This window comes from Chelon labrosus, assembly GCF_963514085.1.
Source record: "Chelon labrosus genome assembly, chromosome: 16".
Classification (NCBI taxonomy): Eukaryota; Metazoa; Chordata; class Actinopteri; order Mugiliformes; family Mugilidae; genus Chelon; species Chelon labrosus.
Window position 1 is genome coordinate 6,736,487 of NC_140349.1, and position 12,837 is coordinate 6,749,323.

General features: G+C 42.3%; 1 protein-coding gene across 2 annotated transcripts in view; it reads left to right on the forward strand.

The window, feature by feature from the left end:
• Nucleotides 1-12,837, forward strand: part of myo1g (myosin IG) — a 54,610-nt gene that overhangs the window by 9,400 nt on the left and 32,373 nt on the right. For both annotated transcript variants that reach the window (XM_084562821.1, XM_084562820.1), the window contains 10 exons: nt 2,586-2,639; nt 2,720-2,815; nt 2,985-3,101; nt 3,453-3,659; nt 3,825-3,970; nt 4,063-4,177; nt 5,263-5,433; nt 6,796-6,866; nt 11,308-11,382; nt 11,559-11,691. In XM_084562821.1, coding sequence (XP_084418947.1) covers nt 2,586-2,639; nt 2,720-2,815; nt 2,985-3,101; nt 3,453-3,659; nt 3,825-3,970; nt 4,063-4,177; nt 5,263-5,433; nt 6,796-6,866; nt 11,308-11,382; nt 11,559-11,691 — 1,185 coding nt within the window. The remainder of the gene's footprint in view (nt 1-2,585; nt 2,640-2,719; nt 2,816-2,984; nt 3,102-3,452; nt 3,660-3,824; nt 3,971-4,062; nt 4,178-5,262; nt 5,434-6,795; nt 6,867-11,307; nt 11,383-11,558; nt 11,692-12,837) is intronic.

A 12,837-nucleotide genomic window follows, 5' to 3' on the forward strand; every position in this document is an offset into this window, starting at 1 on the left:
GTCAGATCACGGCTTTCATTCAGTATGCCGATCTCCACCCAGGAGAGATTAGCAGTCACACTGCTAACACATAGCATCTGGGATCTCACAGAGCATTTGCGCTTTTCCGCGTTAACCATGCCTGCTTTCAATTTCTGACCAATCACAGGGCAGTAACCGGACACCACACAAGAAAAACGTTCTGCCCAGTTGATGGGTCGAGAACAAGCTGCGAGAACAAATTTCTTGCTTCTCGTTACATTATCTAACAGCATTAAGAGCTTCTTTTTAGACATACGTTGTCTCACCAAAGTCCAGCAAACACCCAGGGATCTATCATACGTGAACGTGACTTCTTTTAGAACTGAAAAGCCTCCTCTGACCTCTTTAGAGCTCCGTTTTCCCCTTTAAAAACTCTCATCTGACCTCCATCATGAACTGTCTAGGGTTAGTTGATGCTGCCGTATTTATCCGCTCTGTTAAAGAACCAGCGGGCACTCAGAAGCGGTGTGAATGTTGGTGCAATGACTTATTCTCAGAGGGCAGAAATAACCACGCGGTTTCTAAGCCGTCCTGTTTCTCCTGGTTTGTTTTATGTATAAGAGAAATCCCAAACTGAAATAGAGAAACCCTGGTGGGAAAAACAGGTAGAGGTGATTAGTTAGAGCTTCTTCATGAACAGACAATTTCTCACCAAAGTCCAGCAACCATCCAGGGAAATATACATTTTTGACACATGAACATGACAGCTGACTGTGTTGTGGCCATGTGACATGTTTTTAAGTTCCTAGTATTACTTTCAGTTTGATGTTTAAGACTTAAAAAGCCTCTTATATCCTCCTTTAGAGCTCTGTTGTTTACCATCAATTACAGTCCATTATTAAACCCTTTATAGGGCACACATTGAAATACTTGTAAATTCTAAATGTCAACCAGAGAGTGTTATTGTAGGGCATAAGAAGACTTTTTTACCTTTGTGAAATTTGTCTAAATTTTTAATTTTCATGGAGAAAATCGAGATTAATGAATTAACCATATGTGGTTCCTTGCCCTTAAGTGCTAAACAGATGTAAACATGTATTTTAGACCATTAGAACATAAGTGCTGATTCAGGCACTTGTTAACATACACATTGTCACATTAGACATCATTAGGCCACTTCTTCTTCATGTTACGCTCAGCGTTCATGCAGAGGTGAACCTTGTAGACCACATTTGACCTGAGAATGATGACTTGATCTTCGCTGATTGGCTGAATGAATACCACATGCTTCTACAACCTCACTGAGAGGTTGTAGAAGTCGTACTAAGTTGTACTGGGACTTTTAGAAGTCTTTTTTTAAAAGACTTTGGATATACCATGACCTGGATGACTGAGAACCTTCACAGACAGTGTGTGCTGAAGTTACGAAATATGGTTCCTCCACCCATAAATGGTTAAATGTCTAGGGTTAGGGTTAGAGGTAGCTGATGCTGCAGTATTTAGCTGCTCTGTCAAGGGAAATGATGCAATGATTTATTATCAGACGGCATGAAATAACCATATTCCTGCAGAGCTAGGTGGTACTTTTAAATATTGTGTGCAAATACAGTAGAGTGTGAAAACTTTTTCCATGGTGTAAGAGCTTTTTAAACGTACGTTTAAAAGTGCAGCAGCGTCCATCTTTGATACGTGAATGTAAAACTCGATTATGGCCGCATGACATGTTCTTGAGTATTACTTTCACTTTTTCTCTTAGGACTGAAAAACTTTAGAGCTTTAGAGCTCTGTCGTTTGTCTTACGTTGCCTCAAAACTGACCTCAGTTAGAGTCCATCATTAACGGTCTAGGGATTAAATTAGGATTCGTTCACACCGTTTCTCCTGCTAAGTGGTTCTCTTAAATGTTGAGTGTAAAGACGGCTGAATTGTCAGCAACCATGAGGGGAAATATCCGTCTTTGGATGTCACAGCTGACTCCACTGTGGCCACATGACATGCTCTTGAGTATTGCTTTCACTTTTTATTTTATGCCACAAAAGCCTGTTCAGACCTCCTTAGAGCTCTGTCGTTTGTCCTACGCTGCATAAAAAGAAACATTGAGTCCGTCACTAAACCTCTAGTTTTGTCTGACCTACAGTCCTAATCCTAATATTATATACTCACTATAACGTCAAGCAGCAAATTCTCACATCGGTTTTCATCATTTTTGCTCAATTATCAGAATAAATTAATTGACGAATTTGCTCAAGTGGTTGAGCAGGTTGATCCCCGGCCCCTCCACAAGCCAAAGTGTCCGAACCGCAATTTGATCTTGATGGCAGCTCTGCCGCTGTTGATGAATAAGAAATTTGCCATATGAGTGTATTTTTGTTTTTTTTTCTCAGTTGACTAATGGCTGCATTTCTATGAATTCATGTGGTATCAGTGAGTAAATTAGTTCCTTTACCTCCTGAGGTTTGATAAAAGCTGATTATAATTGACGTGACGTGTCGACACTTTTGCTGCTCTGACAACTGATACGATAAAACAGAAAACTAACTCCTGGAACAACTCGTCATAACTGTATATAAGAGAGCGTGATGATGGATGTTTGATTTACTACCACATTCTGTTTTCCTTCTCAAGTCCAGGGTGGTCCAGCAGCAAGACGGCGAGAGGAACTTCCACTCTTTTTACCAGGTAAAGTCCGAGCCCGTGTCAACGACCGCATCAAAACTATCAATGAAATCAAACAATCTAAATTTCCTGTGCTGTCACAGTTGCTGCGTGGAGGCTCAGATGAAATGCTGGAGTCATTTCACCTGCAGGGTGATCCTGCTCTTTATGCCTACACCAAAGAGGGAGCTGCAACCACAGTGAGTCTGCCATCCATCATCATCATCACCTCCTCCCACTTTAAGCCAGTCAGAAGTCTCACTATGTTTTGTGGATGTTTTATTAACACAACAATCAATGGACTGATTTTGAGAACAGGCGACTTCACAATGAAAGCACTGATGAAAGCTACTTCCTTCCTTTCTCCAGACTTCCAACAACGATCGCTCGAGCCACAAGGCCGTGATGAGTGCGCTGGAAGTTATCGGCTTCTCAAAGGAGGAGATTTCCTCAATCTTTCAGATCCTCGCCGCCATTTTACTTTTGGTAAGTTAGAGCACGGTCTGTTATAAAAGAAATACAGCGCTGAGTGGCATTGGGTGTGGTAGGACCCAAAAAAGGGATATAAATTTAGAAAACACAAGGAAAACATCAGCAGAGGGTAACTTGGAGTTGACAAGACTACAAGGAGAACTCAACACAGGAAGTAAATCAAGAAACAAAACACCAAGGAAGAAACTTTCAGAACAGAAACAGGAAATAAAACAGGATCACAAGTGAGGCAATAAAACACAATATCATGACAGCTAGATGTTGGTTCATATCCTGTGACGGGGCTAAAGTCATGTAAATAGTCAAATATACGACAGGATTCGAACGTGGCGGTTTGTTTTTCAGGGCGATGTGCAGTTTGAGAGCGACGGTGAGAGCGTTCAGATCGTGGGACTAGAAGCAGTGGAGCACATCGCTGAGCTGACGGCCACGGATCTGGAAAGCGTCAGTAAGAGTCTCCTGTACCGCACCGTGGCCACCGGCGGCGGAGAGGTCATCGAAAAGGGGCACACGGCGCAGGATGCCTGCTTTGGAAGGGACGCGTTTGCTAAGGTGCTGGTCACGCAGCTTTCTTTTCTTTGCTTTAACGTCTTAATAACGACTGCACAGCTGCTGAAGATGAACAGATTGTTTAAACACCATCGCTGTGACATGCTGACCTGTTGTCTAATTATCACAGCTGCCCTGCCCTGTTTAACACATTGTCTTCTTTGACAGGCTCTCTACGAGAGGCTCTTTGGCTGGATCGTAAACCGCATCAACAGTATCATTGAAGTGAAAGACTACAACCCAGTGCTTCACGGGAAAAACACTGTGATCGGTGTGCTGGATATCTACGGCTTTGAGATCTTTGACAACAACAGGTTTGTGTCTTCCTCCACCTCGTTTTTCTATTTCTTTCTTCGCTGACGGCGTCGCTCAAGCGTTTTTTGTCGCTCTTTTTGTCGTTGGCCAGTTTCGAACAGTTCTGCATCAACTACTGCAACGAGAAGCTGCAGCAGCTCTTCATCGAGCTCATCCTCCGACAGGAGCAAGGCGAATACCAGAGGGAGGGCATCACCTGGCAACACGTGAGACAAACACACAGAACAGCAACACGAGAATATGTTTAAAAAACTGTTTTACATTTACACATAAAGTCAAACTGCTGCTCTGCAACTTGTGACCCTGCAGGAATCTGTTAAATGTTAATATCATTAACTTATGACTGACAGCATCCTGGGTTTGCATCAGCGTCTCCAGGAGGTTGAACAAACACTTGTAGATCACAGGACATACTTCATGAGCAATCTGCAGATGCATATCAGTAACTATTTTTTCTCTAGGTGTTGTTTGGTGGTTAAAAATACTTGTGCATCAGAATATTTATTTAGCTAGAGTTGATATTTTCATCACGTACACTTGCAGGTTTATAAATGACTGCTTTTATTAAGACCATGATGAAACACGTGCACATAATCATTATTCATTATTCTGTGGCTCCTCTAATGTCTCCTCTCACCTTTTCTGTCTGTACCCTGCCGGCCTCAAGCAGATGGGTCCCTCAATATGAGCTTGAGTTTCTGCTCAAGGTTATTCCTGTTAAAAGGGAAGAAACCTTTCGCCTTAAGTGCGGTTTATGCCTCTGCCGGACTTGACGAACTTAGCCTACGCCAACGTGCGAGCCATTAATACCTGTGCGCTCGTCTGTCACAGTCTGGCTCTGTAAAAATGCCACCGAAGCGCTAGTCGGGTTCATTTTTGTTTCTACTTCCCGCTTCACTTTCAACCGTGGCAGCTGAAACTTATGCAGAAGAGTCATAAAAATGTTTGTATCTCCGAACCTCCTCAGTTAACCTTTCCTTGATGTACTCAAATTGGAAAATTGCAGAGACAGCAAAGCAGCTGGACATACTATTGTTTTTGTAAAATAAAATTCAAATTAAAACGCTCAGCAGAAGTAACCTGAGTGTACCTGTGTCATAGTATATCCAAAAACAAAGCTAAGACAAAGACAATTGGACTTGAGTTTCCTTGAAGACATTTCACCATCATCCAAGACTCTTCTTTCATTTCTAAAGACATTTAGGTCTTGATTAGGAACATATAACCATCTACCGGTCTGAGTGCAGCTTTTTTTTAATTTAACCTGTACGTCTGTGCTCTCTACACGCAGATTGATTACTTCAACAACCAGATCATCGTTGACCTCGTGGAGCAGCCCCACAAGGGCATCATCTCCATTCTGGACGAAGCTTGCCTCACTGTCGGCAACGTCACCGACACAGTCTGCCTGGACAGCATGGACACCAAACTGGCCCAGCATCCTCACTACACCTCCCGCAAGGTGAGGTCCTCTCTCTGTCCTTCTCAGTCAGCTTGATGTTTCCACAGTGCACGAATCCATAATGCGATCATTTAACCAGTTGTTGATAATGTTAGGGGGATTAAAAAGAAACCCACTGCCTACTGAGTTTGCCATCTGCTCCAGAAAAGCAGAACCCTTTAACCTTTCACCTCGAAACTGAGAGAGAGAGAGAAAAAAGGGAATCTGCAACTTTTCGGACTTGACTGAATGGGAAGTGCTGATTTGTTGTTGACATGCTCTCCTCTGACTTACGGTAACTCTAACAAGAAAGAGGTCTTATTTTTAGCCATAAAGAAGAGATTCTATTTTGAACATGGCTGTGAACACACAAACACACATACACTTAGTAAAGCTGTGAAAAGCTGTTTACATAATGTTTGATGGCTCAAAATCAGTAAAGGTATTCCAAGATTAATGAAAAGAAGTGTTGACTGTGTGTCATATTGAAACTGAGTTTAAAAAATGTGACTAGTTGTATCTGGTTTGATGCTGGGGCTAGTACTAGGTGTTGCCATCATATCAGACTGTACAGTCTACCTCCCCTGCTCCCTCCAGCATGGCACCGATCAGCCGCAACATTAAAACCACTGGAAAGGAGAAGTGAGTAACATTGACCATCTTGTGACAATACAATGTTCTGCTGGGAAACTTCTGGACCTGGCATTCATTCATGTGGATTTTACTTAGACATGTCGCACCCACCTAGAGTCCTTGACGGCAGCAGCCATCCTCAGCAGGATGCAGCGTGACACAGACACACACACAAAAATGCTTTAGGAACAATAAGGTGTTGACCTGGCCTCAAAATTCACTAGATCCTAAACCTGATCAAGTATCTGTGGGATGATCCACAGAAGCCCCTCCCCTCAAAGACCCCCCCACTAACAACATCGTGTTACCAGACACCACAGGACACCCTCAGAAGGAACCATGTCCATTCTCTGATGAGTCACAACTGTTTTGGAGACACAAGGGAGACCTACACAGTATTAGGAAGGTGGTCATAATGTTATGCCTGATCGGTGTATATAGATAAACGCGCCACAGGATAAATGCCGTAAATATACCAATTTATATGTTTAATTTATATTTAAAATATACAGGGAAGTATAAACACCTGGAGTGTAGTTTGTGTTTGTTGCCAGCAGAGGGCAGAGTTTCTCCACTAATTTAGACATGACTCTCTCCTCTTAAGGACTTGACATCTGTAAATACTAAAAAAATAAAATAAATAAATAAATGTCTCTGACCTACATGTAATGAAATAAAGACTAATATTTTTTTGCTGTCAGCTCTGTACCAACACTGTCTTCTCCTTTTTATTCTTTTTGTCTTCTCCAGCTCTGCCCTTCTGACAAAACCATGGACTTCCAGAAACACTTCCGTATTCGCCACTATGCTGGAGATGTCACGTGAGTTGCACCCACATTTAAACACTTTGTTCTGGTGCACCTTCTTTAATTTGGGTCTCTCTGTGGCTGAAAGGAAATGGCAGGTTGTTCAGAAGCGCTGGTCATTATAGTCCTAGATGAGTCGGCGAATGATTGGCTGCAGTGATCGGCTGTAAATTCTCATATTAACAAGAATAGAAGATTTTTAACTTCCCAACTGCTGTGATATTTAGAAAGATCTTGGCTTTGTCAGGCTGAAAAGGAAGCTTTGGTGGGGCGAGGGGATTTGTAGGATGGATCGCATATATTCCTGCTTTTGTAACTTTTAGCCTGTTCTGAAAGTACAATTTAATTTTAGTTTGTTTTAGAAGTTGTTTGCTTTTACATTCAGTTTCCTTCTTCGCGGATGCTCCACTTCCTTAATGTGGATTTAAAGCGTCACCCAGATGAGGGCCTTGACCAGCAGTCACCCGCCGTGGCTTTGGTTTCCGAAGATCCCCGCAGCTCACGTGTACTGCCCTCAATCTAGAGAGGGGAAGGACATTAATATGTCAGGGGAAAACGAAAGGGGAAGGGGAGGATGAGGAGGAGGAGGTGGGGGAGAGGGAGGGGGAGGGGGAGGAGGGACGGAGGCAGCTGATGAGACAATTTTGTCCCTGTTAGATACAGCAGCAGCAGTAATCAAGTAGAACTGGGTTTATTGAGGTTCTTTGACTCTGGGAAATCCAGGCTAATGGGATGTCGAACACAAACTCAGAGCAATCTTAAGCACATCTGAAGCTCAGCACAGACGGTCGCTGTGTTTGCTTTGCCCTGAGCCAGAAATTATGTATGAGAAATCATATTTACATTAAATTAAGGTCAGTGAACCGTGTTTTATATTAACTGATAGTAAAACTTCTGTTAGATTTCAAGTGGAATAGCTTCGAGTGGCGGATGCACTGGTTGTCCACAAATTTTTGAGTTTGCAATGCTGATTAATTACAGTCCTGTTGCACGTTGTGATCTTTGAGGACAAAGCTGAAGACGCTATCATAGCTTGTTACTTTTATTAAAACCTTTTCTGTCACAGTATGAGTTTTGCCACTAAAAACAATGATTGCGATGACAATGGTGCAAACAAGGCTAAGCCAAAGAGCTAATAGCTAGTAGCTAATTGATAGCGTAATGCCACGGGGACTAAATCCAACATAACGAAGGCTAAACTACTGGATGTTTATCGTGAATATTTCAGGACACATTTATGTTTTGAAACCAGATCTCCACTGGCTGTAAATGCATTTACACATTAACACGACGGGCTGAAGACGCGGGTGACAGACGTGTCGTATTAATGACAGGCGTCCGTCCCCGTCACTGTGTGTCCCCGCCGGCCGACCTCAGCTCATCTCAGGGCCACGTCCGTGTCTCTCCAGCTGAGCTGTCACCTCTCGTATATTGCTTCCCGGTGGCACCATCCCCTGTCCCATCCCATCCTGTCTGAGTCTATCCTTGCTCTGGCTAAATATACCCTCATCCTCGCCAACCACTCCCCCCCTCCTCCTCCCCACCACCACCACCACCACTGTCGCTGCCGCCGCTCTTACCAAACCACCACTATCACAAGCTTTGACCTACTTCGCTCCCTCCCCTCCTCCTCTCTCTCTTTTCTCTTATCCCGTTTCCTCTTTTACTCCTTGTTCCGTGCTGCAGCCCTCACCTGGCTCTCTTTGCCGTCCACACTTTTAATTCCCTGCAGTATTTCAGCCTGCACATGCAGCACTTTGAGGAGACACAATAATAATATGCCCTTACTCCACAACTTTATGTTGCAAGAAATCGCACATCTTTGTCACCAAGCTCTCTCGGTATGCGTTCCCTTTCACCTTGCACCAGCCAATGCTCTCCTTGCAGCAGCCTTGACCTTCATACTTAAATATCCTCTCCTCTAAATCTTCCTCTTGTCTCTGGAGAACCTTTATCTCTACATGTCCTTTCCTGTCTGTCCTGTCCCTGCATTTGTCCTGTCTCGTCCTGTCCTGGTAACTGAGTGTTGTGGTTTGTTATTGTGTGTCTCCGATTGCTCTCTCCTTTCCTTTTCACACTCTGTCTCTCTTGGGCGAGCTTCCCAGAGTCTGGTCAGGTGGTTTTCGGCCTCCGTGAGCCAAGGGGACACATCTGTCATAGCCAGCCTCCGCTTCTTTGCCTCCAGATGTGACAGCCTGGGACACAGTCACAGACAGGGCCGTGAAGACTACATGTGACATGCTGTTATGTGTTTTTGTGTTTGTCGGAGAGGAAGACAGAGGAGGGAATAAGTACAAGAAATGCTTGTGTGGATGAGAGTGGAAGCTTATTTGACATTTAAAGACATTTTTTACTCCTAAGGGTCTAAGATTTGCTTCTTAACTCATCATTAGTTTAATTTAAATGCAAAAAAGGGGTAAAAATGTCCAACATCTATCGCTTGACCTCACCTTCAGACTTTCATTTGTCCAAACGGCCCCAGTCATAGAACAGTCATCCATATTTTACTTCTTATCTTAGCACATGAGCCCAATGATCTCCTGAGTATTAAAATAAAAAAAGGATATACACAAGAAATTTACAGTTAGGATACAACCTCTTGGTTTTAGACATTGATTCAGATAAGCGTCTCCTTCTGTAATATTTGAATTGTAGTTTAACCTGGTTTTCTAAAACTTAACATTGACTTAACAGTAAATTCTATTTAATTTTATATGTGTAGTGTCAATAAAAGTACAAAAAGACAGAATACAGACCCCAGAAACCACCAGAGCAAGCACTAAGGCGATGCTGGCAAGAAAAAACTTCTTTTAACATGAAGAAACCTTGAGCAGAACCTCAAGCACTCATCTGCTTGAGGCCGGCCGAGTAGCATGATACAAACAAGAGCAGAAGATGCAGCTGATTCATGTTACGTGAGACGCTGATGGTGGATAAAAAGGGAATGGATAGAGCAAGCATTCAAAATGTCATTAGAAACATGTAGTGGATATACAGAGTGCTCATAAATGTGCTGTTAAAGGAGGAAACAAGAGCACAGGGGCATAAAACTGTCAGTGACAATAGTAGTTGTATTACAGATGAGTTAGCTGCTATAATGACTGAATATAAGAGGTGTCGTAAGCAGGTTGAATGATGCATTCAGGTAGGAGTGAATAATTATAAGCTATTAAAACTGGACAGGTGGATGTGGCCAGGACCACTGATGGCTATATGGAGCTCCGCACTTCAGAAACACCAGGACGGAGACACTCACAAGAAGATGGCGGGAGGAGGGAAAGGAAAATGAGATGGACAAAGGGACACGCAGCTAATAACATGTTTTACAGTAGTAACACACAATGCATGAGTAGGGAGAGAGAAGAAATTAAAGAAGAAAGTAGGGGACAGGTGCTCGGTGCATCGTGGCAGCCTTGACCTATAGCAGCACAACCAACGGATGTACCTGAGACAACCCTAAGCCGTATATTGAGCTTAAAAATAAAAATAAATAAATTAAAAGTGAACTTTGTGGCCGAACTTTTTCTGTCCCTACCAATCAGATTTAACCTCAGTAACCCCAGTAAGCGCTAACCTTAGGCTTGGTTTAAACAAGCTGCAGAAGGCTAAACTTGTAAAAGCATTTATATTTGTGCTCTGGTTTGTCGACACCGTTCTCTAGTTACGCTGCTAAAATGCTAGTCTGCAGGTTCATCGGTTCGGTTTCTCTGTGAGCATTGTCACTGACATATAGTTAAATTTCTGGGGAGATGCACGTCATGGTTGTGCTGTAAGGGTATGGACCTACAAATGAAGCTTTAAGCTGGGAACCAATGAAACTATATTATTATGTTTCATCTTTTAGCTGATAATACTTCAGTGCAAAGTAGGGTTTGAATGCAGGTCTTTTACTTGTAGTGGATTATTTTTGTTACAGTCTTGTATTGCAGTTTGTTTTTATTTTCTAAAGCGTCCACTCTGTCGATGTTACTGCTTCACTGTGGATGTGAGAATAGAGAGGTTTATTTGAGGCAACGCTTACACTAGAGCAGGCTCTTACCCCGTGGCTAGACAGCTTATGTAACTGTGCCTTACAGTGTGGCTGTGACCCCCCACTGACGCCTCATCCAAATCAAATGAACAGTTTATAAAAGAAAGAAAAGAAAAGAAAAGAAAACACAGACAGGTCTTTTTTTTTTTTTCCCCTAGCGTGAGCCATGGGGCGAATTTTATCATCCTCCTAATTTGTAAATCGATAAAAGCAGCATGACTGTTGTTTTAATATTTTCACCGGAGGAGCTGTGGAGCAGGGAACGGAGCCGATGGCGATGTCTGAGCGACAGATACTGTCTAAACTGTGTTGCTTCCTGTCCAACTTTCTTGTAATTTTAGCGTCTTGAACCTCCCTCATTCTTTTGAACTACTTTTGTACGATTCCTCTCGATAACTCACTTTCTCTCACTTTCCTCTGTTGCAGATATTCCGTCGAGGGCTTTTTGGACAAAAACAAGGACCTGCTATTCCAAGATTTCAAGCGTCTTATGTACAACAGGTGCCAAATGCACTCGTCACTCGCATTTTTTTCTCCAATCATCATGATGCTCTTGACAGTTCAGTAACTGGGTTATTGCATATAAATGAGTTTATTCTTCACCCTGCCTCCTAGCCTAGTTAATCGCGTCCCCTCTTTGGTCTTTACCCCCGTTTTCTTGCCTCTCCCTGTCACAGCGCCAACCCGGTCCTAAAGGAGATGTGGCCAGATGGTCAGATGAGCATCACAGAGGTCACCAAGCGACCTTTGACTGCAGCCACCCTGTTCAAGAACTCCATTGTGGCTTTGGTTGATAAACTGGCCTGCAAGGTCAGTGGTTTCTCATTATGATGGACTTCCTGTTCCCTTTCCTTAACCCCCTGGAGGAAGCTGTGAATCGAAACTAAAGACGGGATAAAGATTCTTAGCATCTAGTATAATGTTTTCCCCTTAAAAAGATAAGTTGCTAGTTGTTCACAACAGGTTTTCAATGCCATCATGATATATATTTTTAGGCTAATTATTCCCGAAACACAAATAAATAAATGCATTTAAAATAAAAAGTAAATAACAGATCTCCTTAACAAATGCAGTTGTGGCAAAATGACACAATTATGAATTAAAAATGCAGCATAAACAACTTTTACCATTAATATTTGTATTAAAATCAGTGTAAGAAATGAATACTAGCCTACTAGCTAAGATGGCAGTTTAGCTGACTGAATCATCAATACATGATTTCCTCAAGAGGATATTTTAATCACAGATTTATTCACATTAAAAGATTAAAAGTAAGTAAATTTAGATTTATCTTTAGCTAAATGTTACCACCAGAGTTGCTAGAGTTGTCTTCCTAGCTAAAATCTCATATGGCTATCCCGCTTTAGCTTAGCTGCCATGCTAGCTATAGCAGTTGTAGTATTTAGCTGTGTTTTTTCTCAAATATGGATTCAGCTACTGCTTTATGTAGTTATGTGGAATAACAAACTCAATCGCAGACATTGTTCAAAGATGATATTTTAATTACAGAGGAATTAGTAAAGGTCTTTCGTGTTAGCTTTAGGCTAACTGTGGCTATCTCACATGCTAGTTAACGTGTGATGTTGCTCCGTTGCTTTAGTGTTGGCCAGCTCCAATAAAATTGCTGTGATGTGCATTTCTTTTGCACAGTTTTGTAGTTGGATGCTGTTTTCACAAATTTATATGCAAATAATACTACTAATAACGATAAAACTGATAAAACAGACACCTATAAACCAGAAGCAAATATGCAGCTACTATGTTTTCGCTTTATTATTGGTGTAAGATCAGTGGCGTCTCACACCCTTGCTTATATGTTTGTGTTGTGTTTATTGCCAACATAGATCATCACATCAGTTTACTGTCAACATAAAGAAGATGCTCTGCACCAGAAGAGGCTGTTCTAGTCCCTGTAAAGTCTCAGTGAGTCACAGATTATTCTGAGGCTGCTGCTGG